General features: G+C 47.0%; 1 protein-coding gene across 8 annotated transcripts in view; it reads left to right on the plus strand.

Moving 5' to 3' along the window:
- The window catches only part of nrxn3b (neurexin 3b), a 204,809-nt gene that overhangs the window by 139,580 nt on the left and 38,908 nt on the right, over nt 1–26,321 (plus strand). For all 8 annotated transcript variants that reach the window (XM_084699958.1, XM_084699954.1, XM_084699953.1 and 5 more), the window contains one exon: nt 20,103–20,274. In XM_084699958.1, coding sequence (XP_084556084.1) covers nt 20,103–20,274 — 172 coding nt within the window. The remainder of the gene's footprint in view (nt 1–20,102; nt 20,275–26,321) is intronic.

Below are 26,321 nucleotides of genomic sequence, written 5' to 3' on the forward strand. Positions count from 1 at the left end.
TCTACCTGGTCCTACCTCCCTTTCTCTCCTCTTTAACTTTCTCTCTTTCAACTCAATTCAATGGGATTTAATGTCATGAAATAACACATACATTATAAATATATTGGAGTTGAGTTACGTAACAGGAGGGTTCACTGATGTAAGACAAGACTGTCTTGTGGTGATTGGAATATTCTACTGGATGAAGGTGGAGTTTTTTTGTTAGTGATGCTAATGTTGATATATGTTGTAATGAAATCTGACAGGAGAGTGTTGACACCTTTGAATTGTCTCTCTCCGACACTTTCTCTCCGTCTCTCTCTCTCAGTCTCTATTTCCATCTCTCTCTCTCTCTCTCTCTCTCTCTCTCTCTCTCTCTCTCTCTCTCTCTCTCTCTCTCTCTCTCTCTCTCTCACTCTCTCTCGCTCTCTCTCTCTCTTTGTCCTTATCTCTCTCAAGCCCAAGGCTTGTTGTGCAATCATGACTTTAAATTATGCTGTTGGTGTTCATTTGGCTGTCTGAAACAATTGCATGTTTAATAATGAGGTATTGTTTAAATAGTTGCTACAAAAATGCTTTTTCTTTGCTTAGACCTTTTTATTCAGTGTACAATAGTTAATTATTACACTTCCTAGCCAGAGAGAAAAAGGGAGAAGTTCTGAAGGGATTAACACAATGGTGCTGTGAGGCAACAGAAACAGGTTGGCTCCTGGGGGAGAGGCTGTCAGTCAACTATCATAGACACATAACACATTCATCATCTCTCCTGCAACACAATTATTTAAGATTCTCTTGCTCCAAGTGAGACACATGAAGAAGTCAAGAAAAAGTATCTCTTATTTATCTTGTTGTGTTAATCTTGTTTATCAGCAGAGAGCCGTTGTAAGCAGATAGTGCCAAGACAAAGTGTCTGTACTGACAGTAAAGTGTGTATTACTAACGTATTACTTCCTGACTGACCTTCTAATGGAGAGACCAAAACTGAAAGAAAGTCACAACATACAGATACATACATTTTTACAATACATTTTGGAGAGCGACATGAAAATAGTGCATATAGAGAACACAGCAGAAAGTGTATGGATGATTTATCCAGAAGTGTGCAATGGATCTGAAATGCAGAGTTTTGGTGGTCGGAGTCAAGGAACGATCTGTATTTGCCAGTCACAGTGCATTTACATTTAGTCATTTAGCAGACGCTCTTATCCAGACTGACTTACAGTAAGTACAGGGGCATTCCCCCCGAGGCAAGTAGGGTGAAATGCCTTTCCCAAGGACACAACGTCATTTGGCATAGCCGGTAATGGAACCAGCAACATTACTAGCCCGATTCCCTAACCGCTCAGCCATCTGACTCCCTTTCAGCCATCTGACTCCCTACAGTACATATATACAGACACAAACTTGTTCCCTCTTGCATCAGATCCTGCTAGTCGCTTTGTTGCGTAAGACTAGGTAGGTCCCTCTCCTCTCTCTCTGTCTCTCTCTCTCTTCTCTCTCTTAAATCCATAGCAAACCTCCCAGCTCTAGGCCTGATGTGTTGGTCATGACTCACACGCAGTTTCTCGCCAGGGAATGTTCCATGGCTGCAGGTGAAGATTAGCCAAGAGGTGCCACAAAGACACACACACAAACACACACCACACATATGAGAGAGTGAGAGAGAGAGAGGGAGCGAGAAAGAGAGGGAGCGAGAGAGAGAGAGAGAGAGAGAGAGAGCGAGAGAGAGAGAGCACAGAGAGAGCACAGAGAGAACAGGGGGTAGAAAGAGAGAGGGAAACAGGGTTGAAGAAAGAAAGAAAGAAAGATAAAAAGAAAGGAAAAACGAAGAACAGAACAGTAACAGTCTACTTGAGCACAGACACGTTTAACAGAGTACAGATATTCATTCCACCTTCATGTCTCTGCAAGAACAAAGGGAAGTAGCTTGGCGTTTACATCTTCTGGTCTCCGTCAGACGGCAATCACTTGTCCAGCTGTTCAGTGCTTCCTCACAGCCCTGTAGTCATGCCACACACACACATGCAGCACTCTCTCTCTCTCTCTCTCTCTCTCTCTCTCTCTCTCTCTCTCTCTCTCTCTCTCTCTTTCTGTCTGCTGAACTGGATCATTCTAAATTCGATGATCCAAGCTGTTACAGATACAGTAAATCTAAATACCCCCCCAAAAAATAGGTATAGCACAATGGTCAGGGCATTTGACTGCTGATTGAGAGATTGCATGTTCAAAACTTTCCCTAGTATGGTGCTTTTGATGAAAGCTCTCTGCTACATGGAAACATTACATCATCGAAACGTTCTCTGTCTATTTTGGTCCTTCACACCAGGATTAATAGATAGAGCACCCAACGGCCTATCCTCCTTCCTCATCCTCTGTTGTCTCCCTGGGGGAATCCATAGTACTCTACATCCCATAATACTAATATGTCTCCTTGGAGATCGCCAGTCTGTCATTCATCCACCACCTGTAAGACATGCTCACGTGTGATCTGCAGCTGTGAGGAAGAGGCTGTCGGAACACGTTACCCTGCTGGGCAAGATCCCTCTCTCTCACACACACACACACACACGCCTCCATCTCCACCACCCTGCCTTCACATGAATACATTACCGGCAATCAGGCAGGGAATTTTAATGTTGCAACGCCGGTGTAATGAATTCCATTACCATCTTGAGCCCCTGCTCTTTCCCTCTGACGGGAAGGAGAAACAGTTGGATGTGATTGAAAACTCCATTCCAGACAGGAAAACACAGACATGCCAGAGCAAAGAGATGAGTCACAGGACCTACCCAGGGTAAATGTTATATTGCATTCTGAACCTGACTGCTGTCTGTTTCGGTCAATCTGTCTTTCATCTTTCATGTGTGTGTGTGTGTGTATGTGTGAGTGTGTGTGTGTGTGTGTGTGTGTGTGTGTGTGCGAGTACAGTGTGTGTGTGAGTGTGTGTGCTTGGGTGTGTGCGTGTGTCTCTCTGCACATGTGTGTATTAATGCATGTATTTCTATTGAGTTATTCTACTTCTCTGGAGGTAAAAAGGGTTGTGTTTATAACTTATTAATTCAGATAACATCAGTTTGAGTTGCAGTTTTTTCAAATCAGTTAGTTTCAAATCCCATTTCTCAAAGGAAATATGGAAAAAGTTCAAACACACTTTAACCGTAACAAAACAGTTTTACTTTAGCTGGCTCACAGAGACTCTAGTCTCTGGTAGACTGAAGTTTTGTCACAGTGAACATGGAGGACAGTAGTTCATTGACTGTTCCACTCACACTGTTAAGCTATTGACATTTGGCTAGATCACAGCCGGGCTTAATGACGTCTGAATGCCGATCATGTCAAATTGATTCCTATTCAGATGTGTCAAGGAGAAACATGATTCCTCTGGTGTTGAAGAGACACAGCGTTAATGACCTTTATCTTTTAGTAATGATGACACTCCAGATATTCTGATTGACTGCTCGTCTCCCTAGTGTTCATGGACTCTGTGTTATGGAAGTAGGCAGAAGGATATTGGCACTGGGAAATCAATCGTGCAATTGTAATCAATAACTAGTCAACAAAATGAAAGGACATGATTAGGTTTGACAGCTCTCCTCCCAACCTCCCTCTCTTAGTTTGGAAATTCCCACACACTCTCCTGCTGTCTCCATTAAAAACACGCGCACACACACACACACACACACACACACTCCAACATTCTATGGGTATAATGGGAAGCCCTCAGTGACACTGCTTGTAAAAAGGACTGTACAAATAAGATTGTATTTGATTCACACACGGTCTCACAATATTTCATACACTCACGTATATTCACACACACACACACACAATCGCACAATATTTCATACACTCACACACATCCTCACACACACACATGCAATCTCATTAATCTTTTATACACACAGACACACACACACACACACACACATAAAACACAGTCACACAGAAGGCCTAGCAGACCAGCTCTGACACTTTAAACATGATCTGAGAGTCTGTGGGGAGATGAGCCTGTCAGTCAAGCACAGCGATTCCAGGCTGCACTGGGAATGGTAATATATATCTCTCTGTCACACACGTGCACACACACACACACACAGACACACACAGTCTTTCATGCACACAAACACACACACACACACACATTCTCTCATACACACAATCTTTCATACACACACGTATACTCTCCTACACACAATCTTTTATATACAGAAACATACACACTGTGCCTACTCATAGAAATAAGTATAACAGATCAAGTATAACAACAATGTAGCATAATGATACATTCTCCTGTGGCCCCAGCCCCAGCCCCCAATCCCGGCCTCCAGATCCAGCCCAAGCCACATAGATGTATATTTCATGGATTAAGATAAAAAGTGCATTACCGTTTTCTTGTTCTTTGACACAAACTACTGCAGACTGTTAGTGTTTCTTGTTCTGTGATGACACATGCCTTCAGCTCCCAGTAATGGAGAGAGTAGGGAGCGACAGAAATGGAGGGGTAGCGAGAACGAGAGGAGAAGAGGGGGATATTTCTGTATGCTGAACCGTATCAGGGCACTTGAGCTGGCATGCGTCTTGTAACCACGGATATGGTAGGAAACTCGCAAAGGAAATGTCACTTTGTTTTTTTCGGTTCGTCAAGTCAGCTACCGCTGGGTTCTCTCCCTGGACGCTTCACACTGTTCTGGATCCAATATGAAGTTTTTAGTTGTAAAAAAAAAAAAAGATTGATTCAGCCACTCAGTGCTCCTGTCATTGACTGAGCTCGAAGGTTAACTCTGACAGGAGGAGTCCAACATCAGCCTCATTCTGGGAGAGGTGGCCTCATTTTCTAATTTCCTCCTTGTACCCTCTCTGACGGTTTGTGGGTGTGATTGATGAGGTGGAGGGGGAGAGGAGAGGGGAGGGGGGAGGGGAGGGGGGTGGGAGTGAGGGAGATCCAAGGGATTAGGGATCGATAGACGTATCTCAGACAGAAGGCCGGGCGCCGTCTGAGTGCCAGAGACACCCCTAAATCCCTCCACACGTCTCCCTGCTTGTCGCCTTGACAGCAGCCCCGCCGCTCCCCGCCGCTCTCCTCCGCCACTGTCTGCCTCACCTGGGAGGGAGGGGTGAGGGAGGGGCAAGGGAGGAATGGGGGGAGAAAGGGGGCTGAGGCTGAGGCTGAGAGAGGGGGAGGGAGAGAGAGAGAAGAATCATGAGAGAAGCAACTCGGTAAGGAGAGAAAGAAAGAGACAAAGGGAGAGAGAGAGAGAGAGAGAGAGAGAGAAAGAGAGAGAGAGAGAGAGACGCGTTTAGCAGATTGACTGCTTCTCGGATTATCGACAAAAAAGGAATGATGAATTGCAGCTGCTCAAGTGATAAACTTCAACATTAGAAAATAAATCTACTGGAAAGTGAGAAAAAATCTATCTGCTGCTTTCAATATCATCGTCGGTGCGAGAGATTGGCTCTCTCTAAATGTATTCAGCAGGGATTAGGCACCTGCTGACGACAACAGCTAGTTTCTTTTTCCAGCCTTTCTGCAAATGAGACAGGGTAGATCAAACAGAAAAGTTCTCGCAAAAAAGCTCTTGCAGTTGGAGAGATGAAATGGGACCGAGTGCGCCTGCACCACTTTGACAGGGTTCCAGTTTGACAAGACATCAATTTGTGTAGATTAATCTCTAAATGAACCTTAAATGGACTAAAATGTGGTGCGGCCCCTCAAATCTAAATCAGCCTGTGATATCCTGAAGAATACAAATATGGTCAAGTAAAAAAAAAAAAAAAAAAAAAAAGGAAATACGCGCTAAAATGAATAAAGGATACACCTGTGGGGATACTCAGTGGTTAGAGTGTTTGGCTCCAGCTGAAAAGATTGCAAGCTCAAATCCCCCTCTGTACTGTCAGCTCTGGCTGAAACCATCTGCTGAATGAATACGTCCTGATGTCACTCTCGTTCTGATGATGCGGGTCGTTTCTGAGTCCTATATCGATCTTCAAATGTTTTCCAAGAACATACAAGGACGTGACATGTTTAAGTCTCCTCTCTATCCAGCCTCCGTCTCACTGAAAACTCCTTGTGCCTCTGCTCTTGTGCAAAGTCACGGCTATTCTTAGGGAGTTTAAGTTTTCCGAACCTCACTTGTCTGCCTTGCATTTCCTGGAAGACTGTCACTGTTTCTATGGAGAGTGAGGCCACAGGGAGAGTGGCTGATAGGGTATACGTATCAACCAATAGGGTCCTGACCTCTTTATCCTGATGCAACACATCACAAAGAGGACAGAGGCAATGAGCTGGCATCAGTCTGGAGACTTCTGTTCTAGTCCTTGACTTATCTCCGAGGTCTACCCCAATCTGGCTGCCATGACACCATGAGTCAGCATGGAGCTAAAGGTGACCAACGCTAAGATGTCAGACATCAATACAGACACGACTCCCCAGCCTCCTGACTCTCCTCCATCTTGACATCACACACGTCCTTCTGATTGAGCCCCTTTTGATGAAGTGGACTGAAATATGAGGGAAAACATGGTTAATTCATCCACCCTCCTTCCCTCCCTCCGTCATCTTTTATTCATCCGCAGTCTCTGGGAACGTTTCAGTCCGACGAACGAGGGAGAGAGAGAGCCTGAGGGAGGAGGAGTCAGGGAAAGAGTGACGTGTAGCTTTAACCTTCCGGGAGCTTTTCTCATGCAGGACACAGACTTGCATTAAAACAGGACATGCAGATCATATTTCTTTCACAGGTCCCCGAAAATCTAATTGGAAGAGTAAAGGATGTGTTAATATCAAATCTTTTCCTCAGTCACTATTTTTGGACTTTTCTTCTTTCCCTTCTTTTATTTCTCCTTGGCTTGCTGTGGGAGCTGAGCAGGGCTCACCCCTGACACATCCACGACACAGAAGCCTGCTGCATGGAATTAAATGTGTTTATTTTCCTCAGATTTGCTTACTCGTGAACAGATCTGACCTTCCAGCGTCGGCTGTTTTTCTGACAGGCTTCTGCATGGACTCCAATTAAAGCAATTCGGAGTCGAGAAGGACCCGATGAGTCATTACATATGCTTCTGCTTGAGTTCAGCTCAGAGCCCAGGGTCCGGGCCTCCATCCCCCCTCCCCACCCCCACTACCCCTCCTTGCCCTCCCCCCTCCTCTGTGGGGCTAAGGAGGACAGATGGGGGTGGGCATGGCATTCTGCTGGATCTGACTCAGAAATACCATAGTGAGGAGGCCGGCCAAGGCAAAACAAAGATTCTACTTAAAGTATGCTTACAAAGTGTAAGGGCAAACATATTTACATGTAAGTTGTCAACAATAATGTGAATTTACAAAATCAGTGCACCTTAAATACACTTTCAATTGTGTAGATAGCTCTAGTTTAATACAGTTAAATGAGATGGAAGTGTACATTTTGTTCCCACTTGGGGCATCCTGACAGCAGTTTACAGGATGAGACAGATCCTGGTCTGACTACTCCTTGATTGTGTGCGCTGTGTTTATTGTTGTGTGTGTTGTTGTCCGTGATGTTGTGTGTGTTGTTGTCTGTGATGTTGTGTGTGTTGTTGTATGTGTGCTGTGTTTGTAGTTTTTTTGTTTTTTGTTTGCCTTCAACGGAGCAAAGCACAGACCAGTGTGACAGCTGCCATCCCTGATGAAGAGAACTGTATACCTGATCTTTGCCAGGCAAGAAGGAGAATAGTCACTGGTACAGCTCAGTAGTGGGGCCTTCTACTGCAGATCAATAGGTCACAGGTTCGAAACCCCCTCCTGTACTTTGGATAAAGCATCTGCTAAATGAGCACATGATTACAGAAGGCAGTGTTAGTCTTAACTGTGTGTGGTAGAATGTCTCTTGCCAGCCATGGTCTACCCTCTTGACAAGACTTCAGTACCTCACCATAACACGCTCACACACACAACCTTCAGTACCTCACCTCAACACACACACACACACACACACAACCTTCAGTACCTCACCATAACACACACACACAACCTTCAGTACCTCACCATAACACACACACTCAACCTTCAGTACTCCACTTTAACACATACACACACAACCTTCAATACCTCACCTTAACACACACACACACACACACAACCTTCAATACCTCTGTCTGTCCACCCCCACTGCGTAGTTCTGGCAGGTTCTGCTGTGTGAGGGCCGGCCCTCTAACACGCTGTCTGGGTCGCGCCTCAGCGGAGCCTCAAAGATGGACAGTGCCGGTCGGAACCTGCCGGTCAGACAGCGCCGGTCTGGTGTGTCTAATGCTGCCTAGGAGAGTCACCAGAGAGCTGGCTTCTCCATGACAGATCATCTGACAGCAGGCTTGGCTCCAACCCCAGCAGCCAGCCACCCCATCAACACCCCCTGCTCCTCACCCCTCAACCCCTTCACCCCCTCCTACCCAGAGCTTCCTGAGGAAGGTACAGATGGAGGGAGGGAGGGAAAGAGAGAGTGCAGGCATCAGAGAGAAAGTAAAAGAAAGAGAGAGATACGTGTTTGAAACAGATGGGAAACAGAAGGCCCAGAGGAGACAGTAAGCAAGACTAACAAGAGAGAAGAAACAGAGAGAGAGAGAGAGATGAGGGGTGTATGTGGCTATGAAGGAAAGGGAAACAATGAACTGAGAAAGAGGAGAGAGACGAGTGTTGTTCTGTGGTGAAAAGCGAAGGGATGGAGAACAGCAGGAGGCGTGATTTCATTCTCTGTGTTCACAATGTGTCTCGTCCACCAAAGATTGTTTGGCTCTTTAGGGAGGCTGCTATCCACCTCACTACACCCTGCCTCATTCTCTTTGTGTTAGGACTTTTGATTGAGAGGTAAATACACACACACACACACATATATATACACTCGCAGGAGTCGCATTTCTACAGTATGTTTGGTAGTCTGGCTCTCAAACAGTGTGCATGAGTTGAGGATGCAGTTCTACGTGTAGCGAAGCAAGTAGCAGCACCCTTAAATGTTTAAAACCCAACTTCTTAAATACTTTGAGGCTGGAGATGTAGTGTGGCCTCTAAGGATAAATTAATGTGATTAAAATGAAAGCTCTTTACTGTCCCCAGTGACAATAGATGTCCTCCTACCCTCCACTGCATTTAGTATGAAATGAGGTACTCTCAGACATCTGGAAAAAGACTCTTCAGTGGCTTCCATTTTTGGCTAAAAGACAAGCCTGGCTCTTAAGTGTCGTAGAGAGGGAGAAGAGTGGAGAGGTGTGGTGGGGTTCAGCCCAGGTGAAATAGTCACGTCACTTACATACATTTATTCATTTAGCAGAACCTTGATTGGTACTGTTATATTTTAAGGAAAACATATATCCTGTATTTAGATAAATACACATTTAACAAATGTTTTATCTCAATTGTCTCTCTTTCTTCTCTGTCTCTCTGTCTCTCTCTCTCTCCCTCTAGTCCTCTCTTAACTTTCTCTCTCTCACACAAACCCACACACTCACCAGATGTGATCTATCGTATTTCCACTCGTATATATTTCCCTGAGCAGGCAGCAGAGGTGTCAGTACACTATCTGGTACCTGGCTGCAGCTGGTTCTTTAAGGCCCAGGAGCACAAACACCACAGGAAACAACCAAAACGAGTCCCGTCTTGAACCCCTCAAATCGGAATCAACGGAACTTGGGGTCTGACTCTCTCTGGACGATGTCCACACGAAATCCAACATATAAACAATAAATCAAGTCAAAGAAACTAAATGTCATGCAAAGCTTCTCAGAAGCAGGAGCAGGGGAGGTTGTGAGTGGGTCTGCCTGATTCATGGGACATCTAGCTGAGCCTTTCCCAGAGGGAAGAGAGGAGAGGGAGAATGTTGTAGGTGTCTGATTAGCAGTAATTGGGTACTCTGAAATACAACGGCACCATCTTCTGCATCCCAGCAGCACAGATAGCGTGCTGCTTCTCTGTGTGCTGTCTTGGTAATTGTGTGAGGGTGTAGAGCTAGGAAACAGTGTATTCCCAGCCTTTGATATGCACTTATCTGTTCGCTGTTTCATATTATGGAAAAGAAAATTGCATTAAAAAAATAATATGGGTGCCTTATTACATTTTGAAGCAATTAAGCGGTTGATAAATAAAGACGAGGAAATTGTTGAGAGAAAAAAAAAAAGAATAATTATAATGAATAACTGACAGGGTGGAACAAGGGCGGGAAATGAAGAAACAACTTGAATTTGAATTGATTTGTTTGCTTCTTTTGACCGTATATTAAACCACATATTGAAGCCATTTTACATGGTCAGACCACAAAGGTGGAGTGTGAGCTTTCAGCAGATAGGCAAGATAAGATTTGAAGACAGCTTGGCCCTAAAATGTCTTAGGAAGTAGGGCACTTACAATGATACTGCCTTAATGCTGCTTCAAGTGGGAGAGACAAGCGACCTAGATATGCTTATAGCTGTTCAGCCATTTTAAGTCTGGGTCCCTCAATGCCTCTATTTCACATTAGGTCTTCTCTTCCTATTCCATCCTCTCCAGCACCTGTCTATATGATCACAATTTCTCTTCCTCAATTTGTTTTCTTTCTGTGTCCCCCCTCACTCTCTCCTCTTTTTGATCTATCTATCTCTAGCTCTAAACACACCCACATGCTTTGACGCACACACACACGTCCACTCATACTGCACCCACACACACACACGCTCAGTCACGCACGGCACCCACAGTCATAGCAGTGCAGCACGCAGCTGACACATGAGAACAGCTAGGAGGGGAACTGTTCATCTCTCTCTAACAGCAGGGGGTCCGCTCTCTAGATTTATCTGAAAGGATGTCAAAAAGTAACACGCTCATATCTGTTTGTAAAATGGTGATCTAATCTACTTCATAGCCTTTTCCCAATAGCTGCGATATATTGTGCAATATTTTTCCTACTGAAGTACAATCCTTTATAGATTGCTCTTGCTTTGCAATCTGCAATTTCTATCAGGTCACCCTTGCATGACATTAAGAAGGCCTGGGTGTCTGGTTATGTTGATGTTTTAAAGGGAGTGTGTGCGAGAGGAACATTTTCATCATAATGGAGTTGAGCAGGGAGTGTTGAATAACAGCTAGCTAAAATGCTAGCCTCGCACACACAAAGCTAAGAGATAGCTGGCCTAGCACACTCAGAGCAGAGAGACCTCTAGCCTTGCACACACAGAGACAGCATTATGTTAGCCGCAATTCTCTAAACCAGCATGTCTCTAAACCAGCCCTGCAGGACACCAGTTTCAGGTTGGAATTCACTCAAAATAGCACTCCACATTAGGTCTCTGCAAGTTAATCAGCCATGAAATATGACTTAGGCCCTTTGTCTACGGTCAAAGCATGGAGGTAATTGTTCATCCTCAGCTGATTTAGCCCGCATAAAGAGGTTAACAACGAACCTGCCCTAGCCCGCAGGTTCACCTGCACTAGGTTAATTTGAAGGGTCTGTCAGTGGGAAAGTTGGGGGGGGGGGGGGGGGTGATACTCTAAAACATAGTAGCTATAGCACCATCACCACCCTTTCGTCAGTTTGTTGATTCCCGGTAAGTGCACATTTCTTTAAAAAACAACAACTTCAAAATCTTCTCTTGCGCGCTTCTCGGCAGCATGCAAATAGGTACGTTACTACATGCAGTCATGTGTTTGCTGCTGTCTCCTGGACCTCTCTCTCTAAGTCCTGGGGACAGGACACGGCAATGCACACCTCCACAGTCCGTTAGATAAATGAACCCTTTCAATTCTCACCCTCCTTAGGTTTAAGTTATGGCATTTTGATGGTGCGAGGCCTTCAGAAAATCTGTAGTGAACCCTGAGGGTGTTTTAAACACACTGCTGGAAGTTCTGCTGTCCTTTTTTCTCCGTGACTGAAGATGTGAGAGAAACGGAGCTGTTCTCCGTGGAGAATCAGAAGAAAGGTCAAAGGGAACATTTGTATCTCTCCTTTTCATCACCATTTTATTCCAGTATCTGGGTTTAGGTTTTGCTTAGTAAGTCTAGTAGACAGCTAGGTTTTATTTTATTAGCCTAATATTTCAAAGATAGAAGGGGTGATATTTCTTTCATTTTCTGGCGCAAACAATAGGTTGTTTCTCTTCATTAGAGAGAATAGAGCAAGGTAATGCAAGATTAATTCAGTCCTGCCTGATTTATGGGGCACAATCTTCGACCGTGAGAGAGACCCAAATTGAAATTGCACGAATTCACCAGCACATTAAATTAAATATCTACAGAACAGATTCTAATTTGATCACCAAGCTGTTTCAATTTCATTAGCCAGCTCCCTAATGGACTTTCGCAGCTCTGTATTCCATCGAGCACAAATCCTATTCAGCGACTCCTGCTTTAATGAACCCCTGTCATGCTAGCCGCATGCAGGCAGACAGGCAGGCAGTCATACAGACAGGAAGGTAGAGAGACATGAAGGCAGGCAAGCAGGTAGAGAGACACAGACAGGCAGACATACAGACAGACAGGCAAAAAGACAGGCAGATTGACAGGAAGGTAGAGACAGGCAGGCAGACAGGTAGAGAGACAGGTAGACAGACAGAAAGGCAGACAGGCACACAGCTGGGTGGAAATAGCTGTGTGTGGTGCTAAGCTTGAAGCAGCCCTGCTCCTTGACATGACCCAGCAGAGCTGTTTAAGCTCACTGTGTCTTCATGGAGAGAAGGATGATAATACATCTGATGATTTACATCCTTGGCATCCCATACAGCCGCAGCAAAACATTAGTTCAACTCTCATCTCAACATTTACAAATCGCTGGTGGTGTGGAATATTAGTGATGGTGTGGCCTTGTGGGGCTTAATTGCGTTTGCAAGCAAACTGATTAGGGGTGGGCTAGTGCTGGAGCCTCTTCTCTTTGTGTTGGTAATGATGCAGATGTAATAGCATGGGTCAGAACGGCAGACATGAAAATATATCAGCCATGCTCTGCCACGCTTGTGTGGTTTACCGACCTTGTAATTATGCAGCGAGCATGGTAATGGCTTCAGCCACACTAATATAAACACCAGAAATGTAGAAATGAATGCATTTATTGGTGAGTGAAAACGTGTGTAAACATTAGCAGTTACCATCTTGTTGTGGCTCAGACTGGAGTTATTTCTGTGTTTCTCAGCTGCGCTTCAGCTCAGCCATTGTCTGGTACTGTAGCAGAGCCCTCTTCCTGTCTGTCTGCTTCTCTTCCTGTCTGTCTGCTTCTCTTCCTGTCTGTCTGCTTCTCTTGCTGTCTGTCTGCTTCTCTTGCTGTCTGTCTGCTTCTCTTGCTGTCTGTCTGCTTCTCTTCTTGTCTGTCTGCTTCTCTTCCTGTCTGTCTGCTTCTCTTGCTGTCTGTCTGCTTCTCTTCCTGTCTGTCTGCTTCTCTTGCTGTCTGTCTGCTTCTCTTCCTGTCTGTCTGCTTCTCTTGCTGTCTGTCTGCTTCTCTTGCTGTCTGTCTGCTTCTCTTGCTGTCTGTCTGCTTCTCTTCTTGTCTGTCTGCTTCTCTTCCTGTCTGTCTGCTTCTCTTGCTGTCTGTCTGCTTCTCTTCCTGTCAGTCTGCTTCTCTTCCTGTCTGTCTGCCTCTATTCCTGGTGGAGTACTGCTGAGCTACACTGTCAAACACTCTCTTGCTGTATGAATAGAAATTCAGAAGTGCAGTAGCTGTATATTACAAAGGGAGATGAGCGGACCAGAGGGTTAGAGACTAGCAAGATACAGAAGGAGAGAGGCTAAAGAGAGAGAGAGAGAGACCAGAGACTAAAGAGTTACAGACCAGAGAGGGTATTGTGATGATTAAGAGAGCAGAAGAGTGTTGGTTCTCACAGGAACACGAGAGAGAGGATGAAAGCGATATTGTGGAGGGGGAGATGACTCTGCGGTAACGTTGATAAATGTTTTTACCAGACCGTCCGCCATTAGTGTCAGGGCCAGTTACTGCTCTGCACACGGACAAACAGGAAATACAGAAGAACCTAAATAATTAATAAGGCCTGACCCTGCAAGAGAGATTCATATTCCGCAGGACAGGATCAAAGTGCTCAGGCTTTGACATTGAGCAGAGGAGGAGAGGTCTCTCCTGGATTGGAGCTGCCACTCCTCATGTTTGTATGAAATATGCAGCAGCAGCTCCTGGACGGAGAGGAGAGCAGAGGAGAGGAGAGGAGAGGAGAGGAGAGGAGAGGAGAGGAGAGGAGAGGAGAGGAGAGGAGAGCAGAGGAGAGCAGAGGAGAGCAGAGGAGAGCAGAGCAGAGGAGAGCAGAGCAGAGGAGAGAAGAGGAGAGGAGAGGAGAGGAGAGGAGAGGAGAGCAGAGGAGAGCAGAGGAGAGGAGAGGAGAGGAGAGGAGAGGAGAGGAGAGGAGAGGAGAGGAGAGGAGAGGAGAGGAGAGGAGAGGAGAGGAGAGGAGAGCAGAGGAGAGCAGAGGAGAGCAGAGCAGAGGAGAGCAGAGCAGAGGAGAGCAGAGCAGAGGAGAGCAGAGCAGAGCAGAGCAGAGGAGAGGAGAGGAGAGGAGAGGAGAGGAGAGGAGAGGAGAGGAGAGGAGAGGAGAGGAGAGGAGAGCAGAGGAGAGCAGAGGAGAGGAGAGGAGAGGAGAGGAGAGGAGAGGAGAGGAGAGGAGAGGAGAGGAGAGGAGAGCAGAGCAGAGCAGAGCAGAGCAGAGCAGAGCAGAGGAGAGGAGAGGAGAGGAGAGGAGAGGAGAGGAGAGGAGAGGAGAGGAGAGGAGAGGAGAGGAGAGGAGAGGAGAGGAGAGGAGAGGAGAGGAGAGGAGAGGAAGGCCGGGGCTGGCGACGACCAGCACTCCTACACACTAACACACTGGCTAATGGACTAGCAAGGTATTGCCCAAGCAATTACCCAGCAATAGACTGAAAAAAGTTTTTTTTTTACTGTTACTTAGAGTCGTTTCTCACTCTGAAGGTGCGTGTGTGTGTGTGTGTGTGTGTGTATGTGTGTATGTGTGTGTGAGAAACAGGTTCCTTGCTGCTCGTCTGTGTGAAGATGAGACTCCTGGGCTCTTAAGTGATATAAATATTTAAGTAGCGTTGAGTCGCCAAATGCCCTCTTCACAGCCCAAGGCTACATGCCATTATTAATGTTTAAATTAATTTGTTCTTGGTGACCTCAACTTTCTGGGTTGAATTAACTGAAGTTTTTTCCATTTTAGGGGATAACTGGAGCGATTCGGGCTTCAGTTAGTCTTGTGGCCTTAGTCCCTTACAATAGCTATAGTGCAGAGGCTAATCACTGCCTCCTCTTACAGTCTTCATGTCTCTGTCTGGTGTGAGAGAGACACACACTGCTACAAATCATTCTGTCATCTCTGAGTTATCTCTGTCAATTACCGTCGATGAACGGCTTGTTGTTGTGAAGGCCAGGACTATAAATCCCTCTGTTTCATTTCATCTCCCCCCGCCCCTGCATCGATTCCGCCTCACCGGCATCCAAGATGGCGCCGGACCACAAAGGGATAATCTTAGCAGTTGATGTCGAATGAAAGTTGTATGTAATGGAATCTCCCACACTGGGATGTGTCCAGTTTAGTTGATATTGGATCTTTTGCCTCCCAACTGGGACTTTGAAGCCTTTTTATGTCATTCACTACAAATACCACCACATGGAAAATGTTGAAACTGAACACTTAGATGAAGTCATCTTCATTCAGACTCTGCTCTGCAAGCTGATGTTAATAGTTTCAGTACATACATGTTTGGCACTCCGCCCTTCTACAGTCCATCCACCTTTCCATTCAATTCACTTGAATTATCCAAAACTGATCTCAGGTGTTCAAGTAACTCTGTGTGCACAGTGACAAAAGAGTTAGCACACCTGGTGTAAGTTGACAAGGCCAGTAAATATGGAGGGAAAGAGACAGACACACACACACACACACCCAGGAGGAGTGTGTGAGACAGTCTGAGTCCTGAGTGATTCTCCAGCAGGGGCTGCTTCTGCTGTCTTATTGATTGGGACAGAATTGGATTGTGAGGTTTTGTAACCGTGGAGTCAGTGTGAGAGTCCCTTCATAGGTCCCCACCCTGGAGGTCACACATACATACACTCACACTCCCTCACACATAGACACACACACGGTATCTCTCTGTCTCATACACACTGTCCCACACGCATACACACCGTCCCTCACGCTCCTACACAAACACACCATCACACACACCCTGTCCCTCACGCTCCTACACAAACACACCATCACACACACCCTGTCCCTCACGCTCCTAAACAAACACACCATCACACACACCCTGTCCCTCACGCTCCTACACAAACACACCATCACACACACACCCTCAAACACATGTTGTCCTTCACACACCCACGCTGTCCCTCAGTCTAATTGCTTGTATCTCGGGTCTGATAGAAGGTGAACTCTAATGCTGGAAAAAATCCCCTCCTCCTCCTCTCTTCTCCACCGTCACTCTCGGCTGTTTTACAGAGAGACACTGACAACACACACAAACATGAGTGAGTAGTGTGTGTTTAATGACAGACAGTTGGTGGGATTGAACCCTCTTCTCCTTCTTCCACTTGTGACAGCTCGGTGTAGCTGGACGTCCCAAGGTTGTCCTCTTTAGATCATTGTTCATCAGCACCCGTGTTTTCACCCATGTGTCTTACAAACGCATGTGAGCATTTTTCCTTGCTGTATTTTCTTGAATACAAGGGCGGCCATCATCTTTACCAGAACAAAAGCTGCTCTCCACCCTTTATAAAGACAATGAGAGTCGGTCCCGCCTCTCAAGAGACAGGCCAATAAAAAAGTGTAATTGGAAATGTCAATCAAAGCATGGGAGGGAGAGGCGGGCTGGTGGAGGGGCACTGTACAACAGAGGTGGTACACACACACACACAGCCAAATACGCAGTGCCCTGAGGCATGTGACATTGGAGAATTGGTATGTGTGTGTGTGAGACAGAGAGAGGTTCTGGTCGATGTGTATGTTCACAGCTGTGTTTTTCTGCTAGAGTATGTGTGTGTTTGTGGGTAAGAGAGACAGAGATGTATTTTATGGTGGGAATGTACCTTTGATGTGTGCAGCAGGCCATGGTCTGCATGTTTCATGTATCTGCAGGTCAGGTTGGATGAGGCGCGATAATGATGATGATTCAGAAAATGACGATATAACGAGTTTTGTTTTTGTCTAGGCAGCCTTTCTCAATGTCTTCTGTTAATCTGTTAAATGTTCGATCATTATCCTGAAATGCAGATGGTTTTTATACAGCACACATTGAACAAGCCTTTTCACTTTGAATGCAACTCACCTCACTTCTCCCTCCCTCTTTCCCTCTCTCTCCTTCCCCCCTTCTCTCCCTCTGTTAGCCCCCATATGAACACCATTCCGATTTTAACAGCATCTCGTCTAATTAATGGCCTTTTACCAGTCTGTGAGAGCAGGATGCTAAGTAGTCAGTGTTCTATGTTCCTGGGCACTCCTACGCTTTTAGAAGATGCATTTTCCATGTTTGCCCTCTCTCTCCTCTCTCTCCTCACTTCTTCTTTCATGGCCCGCTGAGGTAGAAGAGCTTGCTGCATTTTCTTCTCGTTGAGCTCGTCAGGAAGTCCTGACACGTCGTGTCCTGAAGTGGGAGAGAGCAGACTTTGCTGCTATTTCGGGAGCTTGGCGTGCGCTCTGGAGTATTTTAACGGATAGACTCGTGGCCAAGGTGTGCATTAGAGCTGTTGATCAAGGCTCTCACTCCCCCAGAGCCTAGCTGGAACATTTAAGGGTCTTGTTCTAGAAGCTTCCACACTGGTACACCTTCCTTCAACTTACTTATGAAGTAAATCGCAATGAATTGTAGGTGTTGATCTGCGGGGCATCTGTGAAGCCCTCTTTGAAAAAAGCTTCAAAAAAGGGCAGTACAAATGATTGATTTCATAAGAATTTAACTGAACTGAATTCTGTAGAGAACTTATTCTCTAAAGGTTATCGTTGAACCTGAATGTCTTCCTGCTTGTGTCTTTCATCAGCGTGTGTTTGGAGAGTGTAGTCTATTAGCAACACTGTGAGTTTACTGACTCCGGGCCCAGGGGTTAGAGGTCGCAGACTAGCCGACTTATCAGGTGACAGGTTGAGACACAACAAGCCGCATTTGACCGCAGATCTAAAAGTCGCAGGTCGTCCTCTGTACGTCGTTCCGGAAAAAGCATTTTATTTGAAAAGCAGATGATTCATTTGATTTCTTCTAGAAGTGTGAAGTCGAATGGTTCAGTCGCTTGGTATTAGGTAACGTGTGCCAGGCTTGTCTGTTCCCTCATCCATCTATTGCTCACACCAACTCGGATATATCTGCTCTGTGTTTGTTTTACAACATCCCCCCTCCCCACTGGGCCTGGCAACTCAGGAGCATGTGATTACTCTTACAGCCTTCCTGATGGGTTGTAAAACAAACGACCCTGAAAACATACCGCCTCAACATGCCACTCACCTCTGCGGCTTGTACAATGTCCCCTGGTCCATGAATACACACGCAGCTACAACAGTACATCACAATGCCATCAGGATGTAGTTAACTGGTCTTTAAGAAGGAGGAACTTTTCAAATGTACTTGATGGATGTGAGGGAATGGGCGGAGATTCCGTGTGTGTGTATGATAGTGTGTGTGTGTGTCAGTATAGGACAAGCAGGAAAACCTCTGTGAGCATATGTGTACTTATGTGTGTGAGTGTGTGTGTGGGAGTGTATGGGTGAGTGTGTGAGTGAGTGTGTGCGTGTGTCAGTATCTGATAAACAAGTCCAAAACCTCTCTTACTAATAAGCGTGTTGTCCTGTCTGCCGTCAGACAGGTGTCTCCACACACAGGTGCAGGATAACAAGCTAGCTAGCGACGTTCCCCGGGTCTTTGTACCGCAAGTCTTTCATACCTCAACAGCAGTAGTAAACAATATAACTTCCTCTCTGTCACTCCTTACTCTCATTCCCATGTGACTCCCAACAGTGTTCAACTGTATTTATGTCACTGAGATGTTGTCGTGGCATTGTAGTATTATTTTTTTGTTCACCGTGCCTGGTGGCTGAGATGAAGGCTTGTTAATTTGCAATGTTAGAAAATACAAACCGTTCCTAGACTCTGACCACTGAAATACTGTTGGAACTATCTACTTCTGATCCTTGATCTTCTGCTGTACTTTCTACAACCATTCGTATGCCACTTTGGATAAAAGTGTCTGTTAAAAGAATAAAACATAACTATAAAATCTCTATCTCTAAAAATCATGGATTTGATCAGCTGGTCTCCAATTGACACCATCTTGGGTTTGGGGGAACCTGACTGTCCTGACGGGACGTTCGCAGCTGGCTACTCGATGGATGCGTCGGGTGACTTCCCTTGCATTCCCTACCCCCTTCCAACAGACACCTGAGGATTGTTGTCTCTGTCTGGGACCTGATTAAGGCTGTCTCCATGGCAATACAATCTGCGAACTGAGAACTGTCTAATTGTGGCCTAGGCGATGGTGACAACCCAGGCCTACTCATACACTAACTTTCACCTGTGGATTGCGTCTCTGTCTTGGGTCATGACCAAGGATATCTCCATGGCAAAACTATCTGTGAACTGAGAATCTGACTGATTGTGGCCTAGGCGAAGGCGCCAACCCAGACACACTCATACACACCCCTTCCCCCATCCAACGCCTTCGCCTGCTTGTTCCCCCGGTGTGGCTGGTGGCTCTGTGACCAGCGCCTATTTGGCTGTAGGTCCAGATGCTGCTTGTCCATACCCCTCCCCTCCTCCCCGTTACAAGTAATGTGGTTCTGTAATGTTGTACAATATATGTGCTTATGTGCTGAGGTGTTTTGTGCCTGTTCCCACACTGTACTCCTATAGGGGCATAGTCTGGGGGTTGCCTTTTTTCTCCTCTCTCACCTCATGTTATGCTGAAAATTTCTTCCCGTCCTGTCTAACTCCTTGTCATGTTTGTGTATTCGAAACTGCAAGTGGCAGCTCGGATCTAAGACGGATTCGAGAGACCGCAGATAGAGTGCGGCTAGTTAGATCAACACTTGTATTGTTGTTTTTGTTGATTTTATGTAAAGCACTTTGAGCTGCAATTCTTGTATGAAAAGTGCTATATAAATAAAGTCTTATTTACTTACTTACTTACTATATTTGATCAGAAGTATTTCTCCCTTGGTGTGTCCTCTCCTGTGTGCAGGACCAGGGCAAGGTGGGGGTGACGTTCAACATCGGCACGGTGGACATCAGCGTGAAGGAGCTCACCACCGACATCAACGACGGCAAGTACCACCTGGCCCGCTTCACCAGGAACGGGGGCAACGCCACACTGCAGGTGGACAACTGGCCAATCAACGAGCACTTCCCCACAGGTACCGCCCTCCTCTCCTTTGACCTTTGACCCTTGGATACTATCTGCTCTGACAGCAGGGCTGCGGGAGCCGATAGCTTCGTCCGAACCCACTGGACACACCCTGGGTTTAGAGGGGGGAGGGATGGAGAGAGGAAGGAATGAGAGGGATGAAGAGACGGCGAGGAGATCGAGGGAATCAGGGAGGATGGAGGGATGGAGAGAAGGAGGGAACAGTGCTGTGTTCTCACTCATCCGTCCCACTCATCCATACTCCAGTAATGAGAGAGAGGTTTGTAGGTGAGCCCAGTCCGACCCCCTCCAGTCTGACCCCGCCCCCAGGCATTTACAGGGCACTGACTAGGAGTTTTGGAAACACCAGCCTCTGCTCTACCCCCTCCCTCGGAGAAACACTGTTTGTTATTCTGCGAAGCTCTCCAATTTGTTCAAGTGTGAACAGATGTGAGAAGTTAATACGCCCCCCCCCCCTCCTCCCCCCTACCTCCAGTCTTACAGGAGAGCTGGCGTCGTGCACGGACTGACGCTCCTGTGAAGTCCTGACCAGGGCTAAGCCAGCAATCAGTACGACACATGCTGTGGCCCTAATCGTCCTTTCCATGTCCTGGCTCGGCATGTTCTCCGGACACCTGGCCCTGCCCAGAGAAGCAGGCCGAGCCAGTGTCTTTGTCTTGGGGGAGGTATTAGCTAGGCAGCATCTGGCCAAATGGTGACAGGGAAGGGATGGGGGGCTCGGAGGGAGATGGGGGAAGGGATGGAGAGGGGCAGAGTAGGGGGGGAGGGGAGGGTGTGTTGGCTGCTGAGACGCAAAGACACGAGAGCTGTCAGACTTCCATTGGGATTCTGGGGAGTGGGGCTGAGGCTGGGGCTGAGGAGTGGGGCTGAGGTTGGGGCTGAGGCTTGGGCTGAGCCTGGGAGCCTGGGGAGTAGGACAGGCTGAGGCTGGAACTAAGACTGGGCCTGAGGCTGGTACCCTGGGGAGTAGGGCTGGGTCTGGGTTTGAGGCTGAGGCTGGGTTTGAGACTAGGGCTGGGTTTGGGGTTGGTAAGACTGGGGCTAAGGCTGAGGATGCAGCCTTCCTCTATCTCTCACTCCCAGGTCCAGGTAGTGACACAGTGGATGGAATACTAATGAGGTCATCAAACGCTGCCTGCTCTGTTTGGTGGCTCAGACACCACCCTCATTTGGAACAGAGACGGGCTGCTCAACTGGAGCGAGGTGAGGGACAGAGAGAGCGAGAGAGGGAGAGAGGGAAAGAGGGAGGGAGAGGGAAAGAGGGAGGGAGGGAGAGGGAAAGAGGCAGAGAAGAAGGGAGGCAGGGTGTCAGGTAAGGAGGGAGTGAGAAAGACACCGTGGGGGAAAAGGAGGGAGGAGAGAACATCCTCCACAGCAGTTCTGCACACTCCATTAATTTGGGCTCGCTGTCCTCCCCTTTGATGTGTGCGTCCCGCCCGGCCCTCGGTGGGACTGCTGACCTAGTCTCTCCGCCTGTTAGCCTCCTGGAGGGAGAGACTCTCCTCAGCTCTGCTCAGTTACACCCAAGACACTCCCGCCATAATGGGGAATGGCTCAAAATGGCCGACCGTAGTCAGCGACGGCTGATGAAAACTGCCTTCAGAAGGTTTATTTCAGGGAAGGAGACGGTATTTCTACATCATATGTATAGGATTGATGTCTACAACATTGCCGTTGCAATGCAATGTTGTTTATGAATTTGAAAAATAATGTGTTTTTATTGCTAAAAATACATACAGCACAGTAATGGAAAATGTTCCCATGTAGTGTGCAGATAATAAAACATGGATGTCCTTTTTGCACCCATCAAGTCCTCTATATTCTTCACTCTACCGCAATTCTCTTGGTAACATTGCCTAAAAAATATGCACACAAATATGCACATAATGGAAAATGTCAAGTAGACTTGACTAGAGTGCATTGTTGCCTGCAATAACATCTTAATTTTATTAAAATGTACTTTATTCAAAGTAAATTTAAATGTTTATTCATTCAGCTTTTATCCAAAGCGACGTACAAAAAGTGCAAACAGAAAGTACAGCCGAAGGTCGTTTTAGAAGGATTTCAGTTTAAGTAGGCTAGCTTAGGTTGAATTCCCCTTGTACAAAGGTTAAGAACAACTCTTTGTATTGGCTAGTTCTTGTAGGACAGTTGAACCAATAAGAACAGGATTATTCCCGTCATCTCCAGGCCATGACTAGGATTCAACGTTTCTCTGAACATTCTCGAGAGCCCTGCACCTTCCAATCAATAGCCCGATCAAAGCACCCAATCAGAAATGTCGTTTGACACCTGTTGAGTTCTCTTTCGGTTTTGTCATTTTATCCATAATCTCTTCTAGTTGATAGAACTCGATTAACTTCGCTATTCTGTCCAAATACCTTTGGCCGCGGGGAAATAGATTGAAAATGTGGCCATCTATTTTTCTCTCTCTCGCTTCTGTCTCCTGTGCTGCTAATTTGCGGGACACTCAGCGCTGGTAATTTGACAATGATGGATTTTTTGCCCCCTCCTCTTGTAAAGGTATTGTCATGTGGGGAGTAATTAAGGGTTGGGGAGCAGTAGCATCGACAGGCAGGCAACGTAGCTCTGGGTAAACAACCCAGCGAGCCTCCGCTATAGCTATTGCGCAAGAGGGTGCGCCTTTCATTTTTATGGCAGTTAACAAGTGAGTGGGTTTGTTGTCATTTGTCTGTCAGTGGTGGCTGCAGTGAGGTTTGTGAAGGCGACAGTTGGCTCGTTTGTCCTAACAAAATGTATCAAATAAATAGGCCTTCATATATTTGCGTTTGATTAAGTAGCATGGTGGCTATTGTCAGTTTAAATTAGCTATAGATTGAAATCTCACGGGATTGATTAGATATTATCGACGTAAATGTAAAGTTGACCCAGACCGAACCCTTATAGCTAATTGTGGTGGGGGTGAGGGGGCTTGTAGTGAGCGGAGGCCTCTGGTATCAGGACTGTCATGTTAGCCTCTGCCTCTAGTCGGGCACTGTTCTGATCCAGTCATCCACTCTGAAATCACAGGACCCTTTACTGTGATTAGCTGCAGGCGTTTTGGGGGTGTTTTCTGGGTTTTCTGTTTTCTGCCAGGCAATTGAGACAAGGATGGAGGGGAGATGGAGGGGTGGAGGGGAGATGGAGGGGTGGGCTGATGGATAGAATGAGGTGAAGGAGGGTACTAGAGGGATGGAAGAAATGAGGGGGCAGATGGAGGCATGGGGAGAATGAGATGTGATGGACTGAAGGATAGAATGAGATGGGATGAGGAGAACAAGGGAGCAAGGAGGGAACGAGGAGGGGTGGAGAGAAGGAGGGCGCAGGGGGGTGTGTTCTATGCCGGGCCCACTCATCCATACTGTAATCCTGCCTGACTGAATTCTCTCTGTCCTTCTCCCCACTTTTGCTCTCTCATTCTTTCCATCTGTTTTTCTCTCCTTTCGATCCCCGTCTCCTCGTCAAAGATGTATGTTTATTCTGCAATCCGGTGTCATTCTAAGACAATGCACACACTGGGGGCGCTTCTCTTTGTTTGGAATGTACACGCTAATCTCTTATGCAACTCTCTACATCTCTGTGTGCTTGGATTTAAGTACAACATGACCTTTTTTTGCGTGGGATGAAATCTCTATTGGACCGAGCCGGTCGGAAGTCATCCGCTGTGGCGCGGCTGTGGGAGAGGCCGGACGGCCACGGTTGAGTGACCGCCGTGCAGGCGACTCCTGAGGCTGCAGGGTGAGATGCAGGGGACGGTTGTATGTTTACTTGTTACTACGTGTGTGTGTGTGTGTGTGTTGGTGTGTGTGTGTGTGGAGGTGGGGGGCTACTTGAGAGATGGCTACACGCGTGTGCATCCATAGCAACTGATATAGTATATCCACAATCACCTCATAGCTGACCCTGACGTCCTCTACTCTCCGTTTCACAAAAGAAAACCTGCCGACTGTTTGGGAGAACTGAAACAAACACTCATGTTCCCTGCTGGCCAAACGTGTTTAGCCCTTATCTCCTCCAGCATCCCTCCTCACAGCCTCCCTCCAGCCCCACGCTGATTGAGATAAGCAGAGCTGTACTGCAGCTTGCGCCCTAACGCTGCCTGTGAACAAGCAAACCTCCAGACCACGCAGTGAATGATGAATGCTCTCTGTCTCTTTGTCTGTCTGCAACGGGGGAGGGAGGGAGGGAGGGAGGGAGGGAGGGAGGGAGGGAGGGAGGGAGGGAGGGAGGGAGGGAGGGAGGGAGGGAGGGAGGGAGGGAGGGAGGGAGGGAGGGAGGGAGGGAGGGAGGGAGGGAGGGAGGGAGAAGAAAGAGGCAGAAACAGAGATGGATTGAGAAAGGGAGAGAGAAAGGGAGAGATTGGACTACCAAGAGATGAAGGGAGTAATAGATTTAGAAGGCTGAAACAGTGGAGGGCAGTGAGAGACTGTGTTCAGAGAGGAGGGGGAATATTCTAGAGAGCTTTGTGCTGTAGGGTGGTTATGAGCTGTAGCCTGGCATCAGGGCTCTTGTAGAGGACGGTGATGTATGGAACACACACTCCTGGTTCTGTGAGAGCCTGAACGGTCAGGGACTGTCACGGTAGATATTTTCACAGTTGTGATCGGGCCTGGGCTCGTCTGGCGGGCTGGGGGTGGGGAGCGAACGTCCCAACTCTCAGCTTTGTGTTCGCTGAAATGGCGCCACCGGGGGTGGAGAAATTCTGATATTGTTTTGGACGCGAGAAGAATTGAAAACACACACGCATTGTTGCACAGGAACATGACTCACACACACGCATGTGGACGCATGGGAAGACGACCCACACACACAGAGACGCCCACCGCAGACACACACAATGAGAGAGACCCAGATGTTGGTCTGGAGATCTAATTTCTCGAAGGTGTACACGCTTGTTAAGATTGGGTCAGTCCTCATCCTCCTCTGCTGTTTATATTTGCACACTTGAACTTGCACACAACCACAGCCTACATGGCTCCTCTGTCAGATCACAGGTGCAGTCTTCTTATATGGAATATGATTCATGTTTACACGCAAGACTGTCATTTCCAGTCATCCGGAAGCTTCTGCCCCCAATGGAGGAGACACCCTCGCTGTTTAACATTCCAATTTACAGAACTTGACTCAATATCTCGGCGTCTCGATCTCTACGCGGAAACTCAAGACTCGTGTGTGTTTGTAGAGTGTGTACTGTTATTATAGTTTGGCTTTCACTCCCACTGAGCAAATACTAATAAAGACATCATAGAAAGACCCAGAGGTGTGTGTGTGTGTTTGTGTGTGAGAGAGAGAGAGAGAGAGAGTTGTGGCGTATGAGCTCTGCGTCAGATCGTGGGCGCTTGTGTTTATACCTCAGGGCTTCACACACACACACACACGTGTTCTGCTAACAGTGTTTGTGGCCTCTGTCCAGAGGAGCCTGTCTCTGGGTGTTTGTGTGCCTGCGTGGATCAAAGACACAGAGTCTTTCTAGATACGTATTAACCTCCGTTCCAACAGCCTCGTCCACCCAGCACCCCTCTAGCCCCCCTGAGCCCCCCCCCGCACCCGCCCTCCAGCAACTGTCTCTACACCCACACCTCCCCTCGCCACCTGAAAGCTTTGAAGAATTGCTCCTTGGTGTTTTTTCAGCTTTTTTCTTTTAACCGAAATAAAAGGAAGGAGGGAAGAGAGGTTGACTGAAACAGCCCTCAGTCATTACCTCCACCACCTCCCTCCATCTACCTCCACCTCCCTCTACCTTCCTCCATCTACCTCTACCTTCCTCCAGGGAGGGGGGATGATACAAGGTGGACCCCTGGGGCCTCGCAGTGACGTTACTCTTCTTTGACTCAGCCCCGTTTTGAATCTGAAGATACGTCAAACGAGTTCCCAGGCTTTTTCAAGTCTCACAAATCGTGCTCTGAAAGGCTCCAGTCAATATATTATTTATTCCCTCAACGACTGTGAAACGGGTCGACGTGTCTTTGTTTTCTGCGAAAACTTACCGTTTGGGAACAGAGTGACATTGTCAACGGCACTCATAATGCACTGCAC

The sequence above is a fragment of the Hypomesus nipponensis genome, chromosome 6, assembly GCF_054491055.1.
Source record: "Hypomesus nipponensis isolate SF chromosome 6, ASM5449105v1, whole genome shotgun sequence".
Lineage (NCBI taxonomy): Eukaryota > Metazoa > Chordata > Actinopteri > Osmeriformes > Osmeridae > Hypomesus > Hypomesus nipponensis.